The sequence below is a fragment of the Suncus etruscus genome, chromosome 8 (genome assembly GCF_024139225.1).
Source record: "Suncus etruscus isolate mSunEtr1 chromosome 8, mSunEtr1.pri.cur, whole genome shotgun sequence".
NCBI lineage: Eukaryota > Metazoa > Chordata > Mammalia > Eulipotyphla > Soricidae > Suncus > Suncus etruscus.
This window is the reverse complement of record NC_064855.1, coordinates 3,689,719-3,711,035: the sequence shown is the minus strand read 5'-3', so window position 1 is coordinate 3,711,035 and position 21,317 is coordinate 3,689,719. Positions and strand designations below refer to the sequence as shown.

At 51.6% G+C, this 21,317-nt stretch overlaps 1 protein-coding gene and 2 non-coding genes across 3 annotated transcripts in view; 2 read left to right on the top strand and 1 right to left on the bottom strand.

The window, feature by feature from the left end:
* Positions 1-4,806: 4,806 nt before the first annotated feature.
* On the bottom strand, positions 4,807-4,932 carry LOC126016709 (small nucleolar RNA SNORA51). The gene has a single exon (XR_007498470.1). It is a non-coding gene; the product is annotated as a small nucleolar RNA SNORA51 (small nucleolar RNA).
* A 2,543-nt stretch (positions 4,933-7,475) lies between these two features.
* The window catches only part of HEPHL1 (hephaestin like 1), a 31,319-nt gene continuing 17,477 nt past the window's right edge, over positions 7,476-21,317 (top strand). Inside the window, exons 1-5 of the mRNA XM_049778540.1 lie at positions 7,476-7,645; positions 12,769-13,013; positions 17,361-17,573; positions 18,621-18,800; positions 18,909-19,163. Of these exons, the coding sequence (XP_049634497.1) occupies positions 7,476-7,645; positions 12,769-13,013; positions 17,361-17,573; positions 18,621-18,800; positions 18,909-19,163 (1,063 nt within the window). The remainder of the gene's footprint in view (positions 7,646-12,768; positions 13,014-17,360; positions 17,574-18,620; positions 18,801-18,908; positions 19,164-21,317) is intronic.
* On the top strand, positions 16,669-16,777 carry LOC126017064 (U6 spliceosomal RNA). Its single transcript, XR_007498740.1, has one exon. It is a non-coding gene; the product is annotated as a U6 spliceosomal RNA (small nuclear RNA).

The window sequence follows — 21,317 nt, the reverse complement described above, 5'->3', positions numbered from 1 at the left end:
CAGGCACCTTACCTCTGGTGCCACCGCCTGGCCCCGTGAGCATTCTTTTCATACTACAGAAAAAAAACTGTCAAAATCCTCCATTTGTACTCCCAGGTTTTCACATTAAAGATCAGAATGCTGTTCTTCCACATAACCTTGTGTGGTCCCTCATTTCTTCATATTTCTCCTTCCTTGCACCCACTCTCCTAGAGGGGACTCAAACAAGTTCTCTAATATAACCAAACCAAAGATAGTTGCAGCAAGAGCCCACCCAGACAGAGACAGTCCGGGGGGAGCACAGGAAGAAGAACCCAAGGATGCAGAATGTCACTCAGGGATGCCCTTAGAGGTGAGCTGGCTAGGGAAGCCAGGGTTATTGATATTGATGTGGATGTACTCACTGGGGCCTCAGATAGATGAGGCACAGTGAGTGGTGTGGGGCCCTGACAAGGGTTTGTGTGGGATGGTACAGAACAGCTTGGGTTTGGGGTGAGACTATGGGACTTCCATGGCAAGCGTCGTTTGGGAGAACTCCAAGCCCTCCTCCTCTTCCTTCTTCTACTCCTCCCTCTCTTCTTCCTCCTCCTCATTTTCCTTTCTGAAGCTGCCCCTGGGAAAGCAGCTTGTAAACCCATCACAGCAGGCACTGGAAACAGCAAGACAATGAGGGGTGCTTGGATCTTTACAGGGTTGGTTGGGAGCCCAGTCAGGAAGCCTGCCCATGGATCAGGCATCCCTGCTCTGCTGACAGGTGCTGGCCGTGCCCCAGCATGCCGCGTGTGCCTACGTGCCCAGGCTGGGCAAAGCTGTGCCCGCAGAGGCCATCCCTGCAGAAGGGTAGGACGGTGCTTTGATCGCTGGTCCCTGCTCCTGGGAATCTCTATCCCCTGGAGGTCTCAACTGAGGCCCCACCTGCAATGGGGCTCCTGCCCACTTCTCCACGAACACCTCTGACGCCTTGCAAGAGTTAATGAGAGCTACAGTCAGCCGGGCCCCCTGAGACTTCAGAGGTTTCTACCCAATCCTGCCCTTGCTTCTGCATCCCGGGCTCAGGAGAGACTGTCCTGGGGGCTGGGCAGGAGGGGTTTCCTAAGGTGGACCAAGGCCAGGCTGACGTCGGGGATGCTGCAGCCTGCATGAGGGCATTTTGCAGAGGAGCAGAGGTAGGAGGAGAGGGAGAAGCAGAGGAAGGAAAAGAGGATCACCTGCAAGGGGGAGGAGCTGGTGAGCAGAGAGAGGGCAGAGGAGCACTGGGAGCAGAAGCCCCACTGGGCAGGATGAGTTCCCCAGAACTCAGTAGAGCATCTCAGCACCAGGAGGGGATCTTTGGGGTTCTTCCTGTGCCCTCACATGTCCCTCAGAGAGGCTGGGCTGGGGACTCCCAGCTGGGCAGATGGCCATGGTGCTGACTCAGTGCAGGGAAATCTATCCAGTGATGGAATAAAATTCTGTGGATGGGTCCCCACTCCTCCCCCATGGGGTGCCTGGACCAGTCATCGCAGTGGGTTGTCAAGTGGGCACACGGAGGACTTCTAGGCTGGTTTCCATGTGGGTGAAGGGCTGTGAGACCAGCCCAGTCCAATCCAGGGCACAACACCCGAGCCAAGCTGTGCAAGATACAGGGCGAGTCTCCTACCCCTGGGCAGGTCATTAACCTTCATCTTCTAACTGCTTCCATCCTCAGTTTCCCTAGCTGCCAAATAAGGTCAGAGTTGCCTGCCAGGGACTGTCAGGTGGGGAGGTAAGCAGGAGACATGAGTGTGGGCAAGGGCAGCTTCCTCTGTGCCCCTGGTGGTTTATACAGGCACAGAGAGAGCACAAGGCCCCAGAAGTGCCCAGGAAACAGCGGGCATGAGGGGCTGGAGGTGAGCGTGTTTGGGTGGACAGAGCCCACATGAGTACAGATGCTCCAACCAGGAAGAAGTTGGACTAGCTAGGACTCAGGGCATGCAGGGTGAGAGCCACCCAAGCACTGCAGAGGGTGGGGTGCGGGCACCTCACTTCTCTTGGCAATCAGTGTTGGGAAGGGGCTTAGCAGAGTGAGCAGCAAACATGCCCACAGGGATTGCAGTGTGGCTGGCTTGAGATGAACTGTGTGGGGTAGGAATAAATGGCAGGGATACAGCTGGGCACATGGTCTGGGGACCAGGGTGCTTGTGGGCCAGCGACATGTGGGGACTCCTCCACCTCTAAAGAGCCCTGTGTAACCAGGACCATGGGTGAGCCCAGCTCTTTTTACTTTTGTTTTTTTTTTGTTTGTTTGTTTTTGTTTTTGTGTTACACCCAGCAGTGCTCAGGGGTTACTCCTGGCTCTACACTCAGAAATTGCTCCTGGCAGGCTCAGGGGACCATATGGGATGCCAGGATTCGAACCAATGTCCTTCTGCATACAAGGCATGTCAGACATGCCTTGCCCCCATGCTATCTCTCCAGTCCCTGAGCTCAGTTCTTAGCACCTTCTGTCTCCTGTCCCCGATCACTTGCCCCTGGCACTTCCTGCTGTCCCCAGATTGGCCTTACTCCTCTTGCCTGCACCCAGAATACACCTGACTCAGGACGGCTCAGTCCTGTGGGCACCTGCCCTTCACCCACTCCTGGCCAGGTTGAAGCCTCTCCTGGAGCCTTGACATCTCAACTCTCTGCTCCTTGCCAGCTTCCCACTGGATACAAGTCCAAGGTTCCCTTCCAGGAAAAAAAGATTCCTCTGCGATCCCCCAGTGTAGAATTAAATATAAAAATAAGAGATCCACGTGTTGGGTGAGGCCGCCCTAGGCACTGTGTTTCTAACCCCTTAGGCGGACGGGTATGATGAAGGGTAGGAGTCAGCTCGCTTTATTCTATGGCTTTTTTCTCTGTCACGAGTCTTTCTGCTATCTGCTTTCTTTGTCAAGCAGCTTCTTCTTTTTTAATTAATATCTTTATTTAAACACCTTGATTACAAACATGATCGTGGCTGGGTTTCAGTCATGTAAAGAACACCCCGCTTCACCAGTGCAACATTCCCATCACCAATGTCCCAAATCTCCCTCCTCCCCCGTCAAGCAGGTTCTTTTGCTACTTCTCCTCTTCCTTTTGCTGCTCCTTTCCCCTCCCCCTGCCCCAAGACTCTTTTATTCTTTATTTAAAGTAGCCAGCCCATTCCAAATGTGTGCAGGTCTTATCATCCAGGTGGGATTAACATCTCAAAAGAAGAGGTTAGGGAAACAGGAAGTTTGGGGAAGGGATACCTTACACCCCAGCAACCTACATTCTCTATGAAAAGTACCCCCAGACACAGCCGGGGCCTTTGCTGCCCCATACCCTAACTAGGCCTCCTTCAGGGATCTGTGTGAGGCCTGGCCTGGAGTCAATGGAGGTTTTGAGATGTGGGTGCTATGGGAATCCCATGTTCATGTTCATGGCATGAGACACCCCCTTTGCTTTCTTCCCCAAAGTCTGTGATGTTTGCACATTGTGCAGAGAAGAGAAGGATTCCAAGGAACTTTCCAGAACTCCTGCCTGTGCCCAGCTTCCTTGCAGTGGTCTGGGCTCACACCTGCCGACGCCCTGGGGCTCCCTCCTCTGCCCCCCCACCCCCCCTTGTTCTATCAGGAGCTGCTGATGAATGTGGTCTAGTCCCTGGTGCCTCAGTTTCTCTCAGGGAACACATGTTCTTTCACCAGCCAAGCCTCTAAGGGCCGAGCGGAGTTTCCGTGAGCACAATCAAAGAGGTCATTGTTGGGGCCTTCCAGGTCCTCAGAACTCCTTGGGGCCCCTGTTCCTTGGAAAAAGCATCAGCTCACTTCCTCCAAGGCTGGCTGTTGAGTGCGCAGGCCCAAGCTGGAGGGGAGAAGGGCGGAATGCTCAGAGCATGAGTCTCACTGGTCCATCCGTCACCTGTGGGGACACGCTCACAGGGTTGGGGACACTCCCATGGCCCAGCAGCAGGTGAAGGCAGAAGGAAAGGGAGTCCGGCTGCCATTCACCCAGGCCACTCACCCACTTACCCACACGCACCCCAGTTCACATCGTGTCTGGCTATGCCAGTTCACAGCAGCATTGGCTTAAGGGATCGTTTCCCAGGTCCCCTCAGGCCCAGCTTCTCCAGAGTGGACACTGACTTCGCCAACCCTGTGGCCTCACTGCCTGCCTCACTCCATTCAGATGTTGTTCTTAGAGCTGTGCACATTGGCCCAGTGGCTCTGGTGAAGGCTTGTGTCCCATGCTCACCATCCCCTTGGTCTTACCTTTGCCCCATGTGGGGAACCAAGCTGCCAGGGCCCGCAGCCCTCTAGAGCAGCTGTGTGCCTAGGCAGTGTGCGGGGCCTCGGAGCATGTCTCTCCCATGTCTCTCCACATCTCTCTCCAACCTCACTCATTCACCACTGCAAGGCCGAAGGCTACTTCTCAGGTCTGGGGATCACAATGAAGCTGTTGGAAGACCCATGGGCAGCTTGGTGCCTCTGGTTGTCTGATAATGCCAGGGCAGGCACTTCCGGAACCAGAGGAGATGCTGTGAATTGTGTGAGGACCCTCCTATCTGGCTCCCCAGGGTACACCAGGCTTTGGTTCCCAGCAGGAATTCCAGCTACCAGCTAGCTAGGGTTGGGGAATGCCAGGTTTCTGTCTGCCTTGATGTGGGGCTCTCTCTGTCTTTCCTCTCTCTGTGTCTCTCTCTGTTTCTCAGTCTCTCTCTGTCTCTGTATCTCTGACTATCTGTCTCTCTGTCTGTCTGTCTCTCCCATCAAACTATTATTTCCTGATAGCAGGGAGCTGAGAGACTCTCACGCTAGCCCCTTTGTGTTTTGAGTCTGCTCTTTGTGTGTGTTTTTTAATCAATTTTTTCCATGTCCCCCATTCACAATACAAACCAGAGGACCTGGGCTGAGGTGTATATGGGGTGTGTTTACTGTGCCTGCTTTGATCAGGGACTGCATTGCAGTGTGTCTGAAGAACTCTCTCTCTCAGGCCTCATTGCTGTTTGACTGACTGGAAGGACTGTCTCTCTCAGGAGAGTCCTGGTGACTATTTCTCCCACACTGAAGCTTCCCTTCCTGTCTCTAGACATTCTCAACACAGGCATTTCATTTCTATTGAATCCGGCTTCCCCAGGATCTTTCTTCTTCCATTTGACTCAGTTTGTTGAGCTTCACAGTGGAAACTAAAGGGACTTTTATGAAGATTGAAGAAAATCTATAGATTTGCTTGGAAGAAACCAAAAATCAAAACATTTCTCCCTACCCACACAAAAAAAAAATGATACTATCTTTAGGTATTCATTAATATTTTAAAATATTTTCTTATTTATTCAAGCCAAGATCTTATATGTTTTTAGAAGCACATAATCCTAGTATCTTTTCATTTCTTCTACTTAAAATTTCATTGCAATATTTAGGATCAGCATCTTAGTTTCTAGAAAAAGTTGATATGGTTTTTAAAAGTGATGTGCTGAAAATGTGAAGAATAAACATTTTAGGAGCCAGAGTTTTAGCAAAGCGGGTAGGATATTTGCCTTGCATGCAGCTGACATGGGTTCAGTCCTCGGCATCCCATATGGTCTCTGCACCTGCCAGGAGTGATTTCTGAGCATAGAATTAGGAGTGACCCCTGAGCACTGTTGGGTGTAACCCAAATACCAAAAATAAATTAGCACTGTGAATCTTCTCATCCTGAACATGATAATCTTGCCATGTCAGTCTTCATTTATTTCACTCAGTAATATTTTTTCGTTTTTATTATAAAATAAATAAAATAACATTCTGCCATTTTAAGTAGATACATTTTCAAATCTTTTGTCAAATTTATCTCTAGGTAGTTAACATTTTAATCTACTTAAAATGATATTAAATATTTGATATATGATTGTCCATGTCTGTGTTTGTGTGTTTAATATGGAAAACCAAATTACAGATGAAACAGGTTTCTTTTCTATTGATCTCATATGCTTTAATCATGACAATCTTATTCATTCATCTTCCTGCCTTTTTCTATAGATGTAGCTTCCTACATGCTCCTACATGTTCCTAAGTTTCCTACAGATAGATATTTGTGAATAAGAACCGTTTTAGTCTTTCCTTTTCCAATTTTCATTTTTGTTTTGGGGCACACCCAGTGAGGCTCAGGGGTTACTCCTGGTTCTGCATTCAGGGTTCACTCGTGGTAGTGCTAAGATGGGGGGACAGGACACTATATGGGATGCACAAACCTGGGCCTGCCATATGCAATGCTTTCCTCCCTGTGCTGCCAATGTGTCCTGTTCCTTGACTCATCACATCTACTGGCAGTTTTGAACAGCCACTTTGAGTAGCCATTTCTGCCTTATTCCTCTTTTTAAAATAAAGTCAAGAAAGGGACAAATGCCAAAATATATGAAAGCTTATCATTCAACCAACATGATCTAGTTGAATCCAATCCCTGGCTGCAATCCAAGTGAACTAAATTGTCTTTTTTTTATGTTCAATCTTGGCTGTATATTTTTTTTTTTTGTCAAAGTCCAGCGTCTGGGTGACAAACTCTTCTTTTATTCCTGATTTGCTGACATTAATTTTTTTTAATTATGGCTTCGGTAACATGATGATACAAGTATGAGCGTTTATGGACACAAAGTTTTCCTGCAACCCCTACCCCACCCCACCGCAGTGCCCATGGCCCTAGGATCAGTCTTTGGTTGTGTGGAACCAGACCCCCAACCCCCAGTGAGCAATGTTGCTTCCTTCCAGGGCAGCTGGCACGCTCCTAAGGGTCTATATGGGCTTGTCCCCCCGAAGTTGCAGCTCACAGATGTGGCACGTAGAAGCATGGTTCCCCCTCCCCCATTTACAGTTAGCCTCAGAGACCCTCCAGCCCTTCCACTCTTAAGGCTAGCAGAGCCCAGCCCCTGGCCTCTTCTTCCAAGCCTGGTGGGCTGATGCTATCATTGAGATTTGGGTGTTGCCCCTGCCCCGATGGGAGACGTGCCTGCCACGGGGAGCCGATGAGTTTTACAGCCTAGTTAGGGACTTTATGAGGAGGACCAATTGTTTCATGTCGCCTCATAAAACAGGTCAGCTCGGAGATGGTGACATCACCTACCTCCCCTCCGTGGTTCCCTAAGAGTTTTGCACCTACCCGCTGGGGCCACTTCCGGATGTTCCCACACTCTGGTCATGGGCGTGAAGGCCGAGGCAGCCCAGGGCCACCTTGTCGTGTTCTTCCAGGAGGAATGCATGTGACGAACAGGGCCCGGGATGTCCAGGGTAGGCGTGCAGAGCTTGGGTAGCATCTGGAAACCAGTTAGGCATTTCTTGGATAGCCAGCCTGTTGTTGTCATCCGGTAACACCCCCACTGGGCTGGTCTGCTTACACAAGCCAGTCCCAACCCCAAGCTAGCTAAGGAGGAGGAAGAAGAGGAGGAGGAGGAGGAGGAGGAGGTGGGGCTGGGGCCTCCTCTCATCCATTCCTGATTTATAACCAGCTTGAATGCGGGGGAGGGACCCGGCTCCCGGGCACAGGCTGCTGGCAGGTCACATCCACAAATGCCTCCGGAGCAGCAGGCTGGCTGCCTCCTGCTCCTTGTCTTCCTGGGGCTACCAGGGCCCGTGGACTCCGTGACCAGGACCTACTACCTGGGCATCGTGGAAGAGTACTGGGACTATGTGCCCCAAGGCAAGGACGTCATCACTGGGAAGAGCTTCTCAGAGGACAAGTGAGTGAACCCTGGGAACCCAGGGCATCCACTGCACATTGCTCTTGGTTCAGGGTGACAGATGACAGGAAGTTGCCTGCTTGGATAATGTGGGGTTGCACTGACCCGAGTGGCCCAAGGAGGGCTGGCCCACTGGGACAGCCAGCAGAGGACAGGTGTGTCCTGGGGATATGACAGCACCAGTCTGTCTGCTTGAGGGCGTCGTGCTGCTCTGTCTGGCCATTCACAGCCATGGAAACAAGCTAGGACACGGACAGAACTTTGTTCTATGTCTGTTCAGCAGACGGGAGTGTGTCTGTGTCTGTTTCTGTGTCTGTGGAGTAGACGGGACCATGTTCTCCGTCTGTGGACCAGGTGTTTCATGGCATGGTTCTCTGATGGCATCTGCTGGTTCCATGTACTGTGCTTCTTTCTGCTGGCGGAGTACGAGAGACCTAAGAGAGAGCTGGGCTTTCCCACGTGGTGCTCAGTGAGTGAGGAGGGAGGGGAGTACCCACTCTTGTCAATGGTTGTGTCTTGTCTTCATGATGCAGTGTTCCACTCAGGGGAAGTTTTCTGGGTGGTGAGAGGCTGCCTGGGGCGTCACTTTGCCCAGCGGGTGCCATGTGGCAGCTCCAGATGGCTCATGGTCCCAGGGAGCTGAGAGCAGAGTCACTTGTCCCTTTCTTCCTGCCGAGATTGCAAACTTCAGCACCTCCTTGTAGCCAAAGTTCCCCGAGAAGCCACAGCTTGGCTTCACGCACGCACACCCTCATTCCAGCCCATGTCCTCAGACATCTCTTGGGGTGTTCTGGGTCCTTTGGGGGTATTGGGGTGCAGCCTCCTCCTTGCTGGGCCAGCTAATAGCTTTAGCATTTGGCTCCAGTTCTTGGAGCTCGGGGCCAGTCTGGAGTGTGGCCCCCTGCCAGGAAGAAGCCCCCAATGTGGAATCTCATATTCTTTGGGGGGGGCACAGTCTCATCTGTCTGTTGGAGGGTCCAGAGCTCTTGCCAGCCGGGTGAGACTCACTTCCTCCTGCCCATGCCCTGAGGCATGTGTCCGGGGGCCGTTTCCAAGCAAATACTGAATTCCCCACCTCTGGCCAGTTGTTCCCTGGCTGGAAGTCCAGCAGCTGCCCTGGCCAGAGCCTCTGAGGGTATAGAACTGCCCCCCACTCTGCCCTCGCAGTGGAAACAGCTGCAGGACTCACTTCTTGGGTCTGCAAGGATGCAGCTGGAAGCCCTGAGTCCTGGTCTCCCCTGATGCCCCTCAGAGTTGTATATGAGATAAAGGGCCTTGCCTGCACCCCTGGGCGGTGCTGCCTGCAACTCTGCATCCCCCGAGCTCCCAGGCCAGGCTGGGGTTCTGAAAGGCTGCATCCAGGATGCACTGCCAGGTTCAGAGGGGCTGGGGGTCCCTGGGGCAGAGGAAGGCACCAGATTTGATGGTTTTGCCTTCAGGACTTCCTGATTCTCTCCCACAAGGAGAAAGCTCAGCTCTGAGGGTAAGCAGGGACCTTAGTAATAAAAATGTTCTAGGGCTGGAGTGATAGCACAGCAGGGTAGGGAGCGCACTTACCTTGCATGTGGCTGACCCAAGTTCTATCCCAGCATCCCAGGTGGTCCTGCCAGGGGTGATTCCTGAGCGCAGAACCAGAAGTAACTACTACCAGATATGGCCTCAAAGCTCAAAACTAGAACCTTCTAGAAAGTCCTGTCTCACCCCAAGGCAAACTTGGTCACAGGTGTGACTCTCCCAGCAGAGATGTCATGAGCAAGCCTGTTACCCTGGGTCATCCCAAAGCCATATGACTTTTCTAGCTTCTCCAGGGATGAAACGAATCTTTCACAGAGCTGGGGCACGAAGATTTGGCCACTGGATCGGTTGAGTTACTTTGGAGACTTCGTCTTCTGACGAGCATCTTTTGCCCAAGAGTCCATTCATGATCAAGAGGTTGGATGGCCCTGGGGACCGAAGAGATGAGACCATCTCTCTGCCAGGCATGGCCAGTCGGGCGGTCACGTTGCTGTCCTGAACACATCAGCAGGGTCCAAATTAGAACAAGGTGGCAGTGAGCAGCGTTGCTGTCTGAGAATAAAAGCAAAATAATTTCCCCTCTCTCTGCTGGCTGAGGAGGCCACTGGCCCCTTGGGTTTGCCTGGCCCTGACCCCAGGCCTCCTGCTCAGGCTCTGGACGCCTGCTTGAGTGTGTGTGGCCTCAGCAAACCGCAGGGGGGCTTGTCCCTCCCTTAGAATACAGGGCTAGGGGGGCCCACTTTCGGCTGAGCTATTGGGACCCCGGGTGTGTGCTCTCGGGGTTTAGTGAAGATGGGAGACTGATTCAGTGGTGTACCAAGGGGCATTCAGGCATGGGCCTGCTTTGACAGCCAGCAGAGGGAATGAGTTGGGAGCACTGTTCAACCACAGGGCATGTCCTAAGCCATCCTGGTCTGACAAAGCCACTGTCCAGGAGCAGAAACGTGGGCTGAATGAACACCCAGAACTCTGTGGATGATGCTGTGAGAGTCACGGGGTCCCACGTGCTCCCATTGCTCCCCGTCCTCCCTCACCATGCCCAATGGCCTCTACCCTCTGACCTGCAGTAAAATCAGGATCCTGTGCAGAAATGGAAACGCTGGAATTCAGAACTCTAAGCACTGAGTGAGGGCATGAGACCAGAGACCAGGTTGGCACCCTGGTGGGCTGGGCACAGCTTCAGAGGGGCCTTCGTCTACCAACATCCATCTCTTGGTGGAGACAGGGCCAGAAAGGGGATGTCATTAGGTCTTTACCTCCTATCAGAGAAGACCAGAGTGAGGCAGGTGAGCTGCTGGTGGGGCTGTGGGGAGGGCAGATGTATGGTGCTTCTCTTCTGTTTAGGACCCACCTGTACTTCACTCCTCAAGGGACTTCTTGGTTACAGGAAGGCTACTGGAGTGCCAGTCCTCATTGTCTCTATTCTGGGAAATGGCAGGTGGAAGAAGTGGCTCTTCCGGGCTCTAGTGGAGACAGCAGGAACTGAGGAGCAGGCTTGGAGACCATCTTAGTTCTGGGTTTTTCCTCTTAGCCCAACTCCCTGAGATCCTTTCTCTCCCTCTCTTTCCTCTCTCTCTTTCTCTCTCCCTCTATTTTTCTCTCCCTCTCTCCTTTCTCTCTCCCTCTCTCTTTCTCTCTCCTCTTCCTCTTTCCCTCTCTTTCTCCCTTTCTCCTCTTTTTATCTCTCCCTCTCCCTTTCTCTCTCCCCTCTTTATCTCTCTCCCTCTCTCTCCCCCCCTTTTTAACTCTCTCCCTCTCTCTCCATTCCTCTCTCTCCCTGTCTCCCACCCACCCCTCTCTCTTCCCTGACTCCTGCTCTCTTTCTTCCTTGTTTCTGGACAGTGGCCTGCAGGCCTAGCCAGCACAGAGTGCCCACCTCACTCTTCAAGTCCCTTCTCTGTCCAGAGCTTCGTCTAGAAAGTTTCTGCCAGTCAACAGAGGGGTGTCAGGCCAAGAGAAGCATCTCATGGGCCCAGCTCAGTGAGTCCAGACTTGCTGGGCAGCTGTGGGGTTCTGGTTACATGGCTGAGAGTTCTGGCTCCCCCTTTCTGGGTCACCACCAAGTCCCTGCCTTGGTATCCCCCTCAGTGAAATGGGGCCGGCTGGTGCTCACTAAACAGCACCCGGGTGTAGTCCGGACCCAAGAACCCAGGCAAGAGTCTCCTCTCAGAAGCCCTCTGGACACTCTGAGGGTCTGCAGAAAGGAGGCAGAGGGAACCCCATTCCCACTCTCTATAAGGCTTTGCAGAACCCAGCTTTGGAGCCGCAGCAGGTTCCACGAACCCCCAAATCCTCAAACAGCTGGCTTGGGAGGCAGCAGGGGACTGGGTACAGGGTTTTATATTAAGGGAGTGGTACAGGCTCCTGTCTCTCTCCCCACTGGGAATGCTGTGCCCAGGCCCCAGGCAAGCTCACTTGAGTGGCTGAATATGCAAAGGAAGGAGCCCATAGGCGGCGTGGGGAGTGTGAAGAGAATCACCTCTCTCTGGGAAGGCACAAAAAGCCATTAATGTCATTAGGGCAGGTGCAGTCCGGGTTGCAACAGGGAGCGCCTTCTCCACCCTCCTGCTTCCTGGGCTCGAGGCTTAGCCTGACCTGATTGCTCCTGGCTGCTCTCGTCCTAGTGTGAGGAACACACATACATGGACATACATATATGCACACAAACATATACACACGCACCCCTCCCCTTGGCCCTGCACAGCCCTTCTTCCCCTGGAGCACTAAGCCTAGGACCTGATGCTGCTCCCCCATGTTCCCGTCTGCCCATCCCTGTGTGCCCCTAAGCTGCTCCAGGGCTACAACTGTCCTAGGTGCCGGGTGCTTTATCCTCACTGGCCCCAAATGCCTACGGCTGAGGCTCGGCTGCAGGTTGGGGTGGCCACGTAGCATGACAGGTTGGGCCCTTCTGTGCCGGTGGTGGGGAGAGACAGTCATTGCCACCCTGAGGGTCCTGGGGTCTCCCTCTCTGGGGTAGTATGTTCCACAATCCCCAGAGAGGGAGAGGGATCCTCATACCCCCAATCCAGGTAGGACAAGAGACGCAGGTCAGGCAGCAATTCCGACGCAGGAAATAATCCACACATAGTTAGGAAAGTATAGCAGGCCAGAGACTCACACTGAAAGCTGTTCACCCACAAGCAAGTCGCTCCACCATGTGGAACCATATGCCAAGATGGCGGCTTCTGCCTACAAAGCAGACTTTATTGGGAGAAACAAAACCCACCCCCATGGGGAAGGGAAAAAGCCATATGAGGAGGTAATGGGGAAACATCTTTTAAAAAGGAAAACCAACTAAACCAACTGAGAGACATCTAATTAGAAGGCAATATAAGGACCAACCCAAAGGCCTCTACCAACAGGGCAGCTCTTCCTTGTGTGTTCAGGAGGTGCCAAGGGGGCACCCTGCTCTCCCACACCTCTGCCTCCTGCCAAAGAGGTGGCTGCACATAGGGACACCCTGGGCAGCTCTGAGAGCTGCAGGCTTCTGGCTGTGGCCTTGCTTCTTCCTCAGCAGTTGGGGCCTTGGGTGCTGCTCCTGAGGTAACTGGGGTGCTGGTGAGGGGACACGCTGCGACTGACTTGTCACCTTCCCCTTCTCCCTGCAGGCTTGCCACCTTGTTCCTGGAACGGGGCCCCAACAGGATTGGTCGCCTTTACAAAAAGGCCGTGTACAGGCGCTACACTGATGACTCCTACTCCACGGAGATCCCCAAGCCGCCCTGGCTGGGCTTCCTGGGCCCCATCTTGAGGGCTGAAGTGGGGGACGTAGTTGTCATCCACCTGAGGAACTTCGCTTCCCGCCCCTACTCGCTGCACCCACACGGAGTTTTCTACAACAAAGACTCAGAAGGTACCAGAGACGCCGGTCAGGCCTCTCCAACCCCTTGACCTGGAAGCTCTTGCTCCCTCACTTTCCACCTTCTTGCCCTCCTTGGGTCAGACCTGATGTCCCTGCAGGCATGCCCAGGGCGCACAGCTCCTTTCTGCTGCTTCATTGGGTCATGTGAGAGTCCTGTCTCTGCACAGACACCTCAGGGCCACAGTCCTGACTGGCAGTTTCCCCCGGGCTGTGTCTGGAGCCATGCCAGTGCCAGTGCTCAGGAGCTTAGTTTGGGGGGGGGGGGACGGCAGTGTTTCCCAGAAGTGTCACAACCAGGTGCTGTGGCTGAGAGGTGGCATCATGAGACCCTGGCTCTATCCTGGCACAGGCTTTGGCCAGATATTGGTATGAGAGTGACTTGGTGGCAGACACTGGGGACTGTGGCACTGCACGTACATTCCTGCTTCTGCCCAAAGTCTCAGGTCCAAGATCAGAGCAAAGGCCGGATCCTTCCTTCCTTCTTGTGTTCTCATTCCTAGAATCTACTCGGACTTTGAAAAGGTGTTTGTGCTTATTTGGGGCAGGGGGAAGGAGGGAAACACCTCCTCGTCCCACCAGGAACCCCCGTGGTGTTGTGCAGGCTTGTCCAGACAAAGAGATCACAGGCTGGGCTCTCATTGGGAGCCGACCACACCAGCAGGCCCTGGATTCTGCCCTATCTCTGCTAGCCCCTCACCCCTGCCTCTCCACGGGCCCAGTTGCAGCCCCTGAAGAGTTGTATGAAAGTTCTGATTCTTCTCTGCAAGATGTTTTCGCTAACACAGCTTTGTGTCCCAGACCATCTCCGGTCAGCTCGGTGCTAGGTCCGAGAGCCACATAGAGCTGAGGGGCTTTATGTGCAAGCAGCTGGCCTGGGTTAGATTTCAGCTTCCCACACAATGCCAAGTGGCATCTACAGTGGTCCCTGAGCACAGAGCCGGGAGGCAGTCCTGAGCACCCCTGGGTGTGGCCTTAACGTCCCCTTTCACAAAATAAAAAAAGAACAAAAAGCATAATGGGGTTCTGCAGAGGGCCACACAGGGTCAGCCATCATGTAGCTGAGAACTCTCCTCTTGCCAGTGCTGAAAACACAAGTCACATCTTTCTGGCTGCAACAATAGCACAAGGCAAACACAGGGTGGACCCCGGTCAACTCCTGGCATCCCATATGGTCCCCTGAGCCTGCTAGGAGCGACTTATAAGTGCAGAGCCAGGAGTAACCCCTGAGCGCCTCTGCCGAGTGTGACCCCCGAAACCAAAAATAAACAAACAAACATACAAACAAAAATAGAAGTCACATCTTTCATTTTTTGCAGCCATGTGCTGGTTTTTATTTGTATTGTTTTTTTGGTTTTTGGGTCACACCTCATGACGCTCAGGGGTTACTCCTGGCTATGCACTCAGAAATCACTCCTGACTTGGGGGACCATTTGGGACATCAGGGATCGAACCGTCACATGCAGGTTTTTGGTTTCTGTCTGTGGAGCCCGTTGGTCAGGCCTCAGAGTGGCAGATTGTCACGTCTCCTCCGAGCATCATTGCCTCTTTGATAATGAATTATCTCTGCTGTAGTGAGACTTGTATTCCGAGAGGGTCTCATCTTCTGCCCTAGGCCACGAAGACCCTCACCTTGCACCTGTTTCCATCTCTTGCTTTTAGCATGGCTGTGCCTTTGTCTCTGAGTCTGAGGTGTCCACTGCACATCTCAGTGGGACTTTGGACAATCCCCACAGCCTCATCACTGGAACTGGAGACCTGAGAGCTCTCAGCTCTGTGAGTGCTGTTATTGGTTTGATTTAATGTGCCCCTGTCTAAGTAATTTCTATTTGCCTTCTGTCTTTTTGTTCCTCTGGTCCTGCTTTCTTTGATTTAAGTGTTTTTTGTTGTTTGTTTTTAGTATAATAGTTCTATTTTTCTTTATTTTTCTAAACTATGTGTATTTGCGTTAGTTCCTGATTACTTGTCCTGTGATTATAATGTACATTTTAGTTGAACACAATTTTGTTGTGTTTTGGTTTTGAGCCACACCCATGGCATTCAGGGGTTATCCTGACTTTGTGCTCATGGGTCCTTCCTGCTGGTGCTCAGGGGGTCATATGAGATGCCAGGGATTGACCTCTGGTTGGTCACATGCAAGGCAAACACCTTCCCCACTGTGTTATTAATCCAGCCCAGGACACATTTTTTTTTTTTAATTTTTGGACCACACCTGGTGACGCTCAGGGTTACTCCTGGCTATGAACTCAGAAGTCACTCCTGGGGGCCCGGAGAGCTAGCACAGTGGCGTTTGCCTTGCAAGCAGCCGATATAGGACCAAAGGTGGTTGGTTTGAATCCCGGTGTCCCATATGGTCCCCTGTGCCTGCCAGGAGCTATTTCTGAGCAGACAGCCAGGAGTAACCCCTGAGCACCGCCGGGTGTGACCCCCCCCACCAAAAAAAAAAACCAAAAAAAAAAAAAGAAGTCACTCCTGGCTTGGGAACCATATGGGATGCCAGGGGATCGAACCATGGTCCATCCTGGGTCAGCCGTATGCCAGGCAAACGCCCCAATGCTGCCCCATTACTTTGGCCCCATCCAGGACACATTTTTAAACCAACATAGTCCTGGTAAAAATAGAGAAGCTTCATCCCCATTCCCTCTTTTATCCTAATATTGCAGTTTGTGTTAAATGGCTCATAAAAGCCCAATAAAAGCACTTAATACTTTACCTTATGATTTTAAGGAATGTTTTGAAGCAAAGAAAGGAGTATTCAGAGAATCTATACTTTGATAGGTTGTTTCCCTCTGCTCCAGGGACTCCACTGCCCCAAGACATGGCCCTTACATCCTGCAGAACTCCTTCATTCCCCTGGATCACAGAAAATACCCCTTCCTGAAATTCCCTCTTCCCTGCTGGTCTCTGTTTTGATAGTGAGCTTCCTTCTTGAGGTATTTCTGTGGACTAGGATGCCTTTAGTTTGCAGCCGGGACTGCCTGTCTCTCACAGTGAGTGTATTTTAAAGTGACCGAGTGCAGGGAGCTCAGAAATTTCCAAAGGCTTGGCCAAGCCTGTTCTTCTGTGATGGACACCTCAGTGCTTCATCGCTGGAGCAATAGGAGCCAGGGACAGGACTGCCTAGGGTCCTCATGCTGTGATTGAAACTGGGTTAGGAAGGGAGAGCTGAATCAGCTGGTGGGCTGAGCTCTCATACCAGGCCCTGATGAGGGAGAGGGGCCACAGGGAGAACTTTGAGAAGGAACAGGAGACACTTTTGAGATGGGGCAGGAGCCTGCTAACCCTGTTGTCTTCGGCCTTCCTCATGGGAGGAGCGTGCTAAGCCTTTGCCTGCTTGTTTCGGTCCTGTGGGTCCTCTGAGCCCAAACCTCACTTGGCCCCCGTATATCCTGCCCACTCTAGGTTCCGCCCACCCTGTGTACAGGTGAAGCCTGTTCTGCTTCAGGTATCCTTCCTGCTAACCAGCCACTGCTTCTCCCTTCTTTCGTTGGTCTAAGGAAGGTTTGGGCCCTTCCGATCAGGCCAGAGTCCATTGACGGGCTCAGTGCTGCGAGGGAGGCTCAAGTTCTGTGGAGCATGCATGTCTCTGTTTGGGTGCCAGTCGAAGCTCTACAGGTTGGATGTTCCAGAGTCCCCAAAGAGGAAAGGGGTGCTCGCTTCGGCAGCACATATACTAAAAAATTGGAACGATACAGAGAAGATTAGCATGGCCCCTGCGCAAGGATGACACGCAAAGAGGAAAGGGGAATCCTATCCCACATAGGAAAATAGGAGATGCTGGTCTGGTTGTAGTTCTCTGCTATAAGTGATCCACACAGAGAAGAAGGTTATAGCAGGCAAGAAAACTCACACCACAAGCTGTTCACCCACAAGCCCAGTCACTCCACCACATGGAACCACAAGCCTAGATGGCAGCTCAGCTCCTCAGTGTTCCTGCCTCCCATTGATTGAGATCCAAAACTAACTCCTCTCCTCAGGGTGAGGGGGAAAAGCCAGATGAAAGGCAATGAGAAAACAGATTAAATGGGAACTATTTCAAAGGCCTCTATTTACCTCACGTAGCCTGGAGCACCTGCCCTGGCTGTCGGGAACTGGCCCACCAGCATGCCTAACACTGACCTGGTGTCTCTAGCAGTGGTCCTCAAACTATGTATTTGTATCTGTTTTGTTTCTTCATTGCAAAATAAGATATATACAGTGTGCATAAGCATTCGTTCATAAGTTTTGTTTTTACTACAGTCAGACCCTCCAATGGTCTGAGGGACAGTGAACTGGCCCCCTGTTTAAAAAGTTTGAGGACCCCTGCTCTAGAGGCTCATAGTGTCTCTCTTCTCTTGCTAGGAGCCCTGTACCCAGACGGGACGTCCGGAAGGAACAAGGATGATGACATGGTTCCTCCTGGCAAGAACTACACGTATGTGTGGCCAGTGAGAGAAGAATATGCACCCGCACCGGCTGATGCCAACTGCCTTACCTGGGTGTACCACTCCCACATCGATGCACCTAAAGACATCTGCTCGGGTCTTATTGGCCCCCTGCTGGTCTGCAAAAAAGGTGAGGCCCCTGTGCTGGCTGAGATATGGCTGCTCGCAATGATATTGCTGAGGAAGGGATGCTCACAGTGGGGGTGCACAGGCCTCCATGTCTGTTGTACTTTCTTGGGGTTTCCTCACAACTAAAGGTGTTCATAGGGGATCGTTGTGTTTTTATTCTGTTGGTTTGGGGCCCAACACTGAGTTACTCCTGGCTCTATGTAAGTAAGGCTGTTGAAGTCAAATCCCAGGCAAGTAGAGAGCTTGCAGATTCAAAAATCATTCCCGAGCCACTTCTGAGGGAATAACTCTTTATTTTAGAGAGGGAAGGGTATTTATAATGTGTCTCAGCCAATCAGGTTAGGAGAAAAACAGGAAAAGTAGAAAAATAAAATAAGTGCTCTGTTTTAAGGGAAAACATAAATGTATACTTTGTTTAAAGGAAAAACAGGACATTTGTTCTATCGAGGGAGAAAACAGAATGTTTGCTCTGTCTAGGGAGAAAAAATTGTGAGTTTAGCTACCGCACTGTACTCAGCCATCACTCCTGACAGGCTCAGGGAACCATATGGGATACCGGGATAGAATCCTGGTTGGCATTATACAAGACAAATACCCTACCTGTCCCCCGCTGTGCTATTGTTCCAGCCCTCTTAATAGGGGGCTATCTGTGGGAGTGATGGGGGGGACAGGGTTGTGTGACAGTTTGAGATGATGGGAATTCAGGTCACACTTCCTCCCTCCCTCCTTTCCACGTTCCTCTTTCCTCCTTCTTTCCCTCTCTCCTTACTTCCTATCTTCTCTCCTTTTCTTTCTTCCTTTCCTCCTTTCTTTCTTTCCTTCCCTTCTTTCATTCCTTTCTTCCTTCTCCTTCCCTCCCTCACTCCCTCCAGTTCCTTCAGTTTGTAGAGCCTCTGCAGCATGTAAGCTGGGACACCCCCCTTACACACACACACACACACACACACACACACACACGTCTCTGACCATCTCCGACTCACCTTTTGGCAAGGTGTGGGACTCGTCTCCCGTCAGCCCTGACCCTTGTCTCTCTGGAACATGCTTCCAGGTATCCTGAATCAGTATACGGGGACTCGGACAGACGTGGACCGGGAATTCGTCATCATGTTTACGCTGGTGGACGAGAACCAGAGCTGGTACCTGGATGAGAACATCCAGGAGTTCTGCACAAACCCTGCTTCGGTGGACAAGGATGATGCTGTTTTCCAGCGAAGCAATAAGATGCATGGTGAGTGCGTGTGAGCTGAGTGTGCCGATGTGTGTCTGTGTGTGGCCGTGTCTGACCGTGGCCAACTTGCGTGGGTCTCCTGTCCCCAGTTACACTCTCGTTTTCCAGCTCTCAACGGCTTCCTGTTCGGGAACTTCCCTGAGCCCGAGATGTGCGTGGGGGAGTCGGTGTCCTGGCACCTGTTCGGGATGGGGAACGAGATAGACATCCACTCCATCTACTTCTACGGCAATACCTTCGTCAGCCGGGGCCACCGCACCGACGTGGTCAACCTGTTCCCTGCCACCTTCCTCACTGCAGAGATGCTCGTGGAGAACCCTGGCAAGTGGATGATCACCTGCCAAGTCAGCGACCACCTGCAAGGTGAGGGGCTGCTCGCTGCTGGGCTGGGGCCCCTGTCTCTGAGCTTCATGGACCGGGGACAGGAGGGGATAGACACACAGCGCTCACTGGCTGGTGCCCACCTGAAGTATTGGCTTGAACTGCCTGAGGGAAACCAGGAGCCCCTGAAAGCATAGTTTGACACAGACAATCAACCAGGGGGGTGGATTTGAGCAGAATGTGGGGACTCTCAGTCCTTGGGTACAGTTTAGAGGCCACAGTGAGCACTTCTGGTGCATCAAGCATGTAGTGACAGTCAGGAAAAATGACTTGGGTGTCTGTGTGCAGAAATGAAGCCAGGAAAGAGTCTGGGTGCTGTACACCGAGAATCCCTGGGCTCATTGGGTGAATGTAAGACTATGAAGCTGACGGACCATGGCAGGGCTTAAAGGAGGGGATTCAAGCTTCCATCAGGGACCTGGCCAGCCCTGTGCCCATTCACAGGGGCCACTTCAGGGTCCCTCTTGGTAGCATAGACTTACTCCATAGTCGATCTGTGATGGCCAGCTGGGCCACACTTATGAGCGTGCTGGCACTCAGTCCCTATATGTCAGATGCAGCTCTGGGCTGAGCAAGGCAAATCACATGAGTTCAAGTGCCCTTCCTTCCCAACTCATGCAAGTAAGAGCTGTGCATACTTTAGGCATGCAACTGGGTGTCTTTGGAAGGTCAGACCCAAGGAGTTTGCTTCTGCGATGCTGTGGACCTGGGTGACCAAATTTTCTGACAAATATGGCCTTCATGGGTGTGGACCTCTCCACCTTCTGTCAATGCCCAGAATGGTTTGTCTTTCTATAGTGACCAGCAGGGCAGTGGGCCATAGTGTCATGAGATTACTAGAAAGTATTACAGTGCACTGGTAGGGGATATATATATATATATATTTTTTAAGTTGATTGATTGGTTTTGGGGCTACACCCGGTGGTGCTCAGGGGTTACTCCTGGCTCTTTGCTCAGAAATTACCCCTGGCAGGCTGGGAGGATCATCTGGAATGCCAGGAATTGAACCAGGTCCCTCCCAGGTTGGCTGCATGCAAGGCAAACACCCTACTGCTGTGCTATCTCTCTGGCCACTGGAGAGGTATTTTTTGTGAGTGGTATAGTGTGTTTGGGGGTGGTATTAGATGCTAATATATTTTTGGCAAGTGGTAGAGTGTAATTTGATGTGATATAGTATAATTTGTTGTAATTTGGTGAATAGTACAGTGTATTTGGGAGTGATTTTTTTTTGGTTTGGGGCTTTAGGGGGCCACACCCAGTGATGCTCAGGGGTTACTTCTGGCTCTGCTCTCGGAAATTACTCCTGGAAGGAAGGCTCAGGGGACCATATGGGATACTGATGATTGAACCAGGCCGTCCCGGATTGGCCGCATAATGCCCTATCACTATGTTATCACTCTGGCCCCAGGGAGTGATGTATTTTTTGGTGAATGGTATAGTGCAGTGGTCGGCAACCTTTTTTTTCAACTGAGCCAAATCTCACCAAAACCAAAATTGAAGTTTATTTTGAGAGCCACACAGGGCGCGCACTGACAGAGGCTAGGAGCAGAGTCCTGACTCCTGGAGCGGCTGCCCGGCACACAGAAGAGCCAAATTAAAAGTGGAAAGAGCCACATGTGGCTCTCGAGCCGCAGGTTGTCGACCACTGGTATAGTGTATTCGGTGGTGATATATTTTTGGTGAGTAGTATAGTAGAATTTGGTGTGATTGAATTTTGGATTGATATATTGAGTGGTATAGCATTTTTGGGTGATATATTTTGATGAGTGACATAGTATATTTTGGGGGGATATTTTTCGTGAGTGGTATATTTTGGAGTGATATTTTTGGTGAGTAGTATAGTATATTTGGGGTGAGAGGCATGGTATATTTGGGGAGACATGTTTTTAGTGAGTAGTATAGTCTATTTCAGGTAATATTTTTTTAGTGAGTGGTAGTCTATTTGGAGTGATTTTTCTGGTAAGTGGCATAGTATATTTCGGTGACACATTTTTGGTGAGTTATATAGTATACTTTAATATTACATATTTTTAGTGAATTAGCTCTTCATATCCCTCACCCATTTTTTTTTTTGCGGGGGAATGCTGAGGTTACACGGGCAGTACTGGAGATGTTTGTGGGTCTATGCTCAGGAAT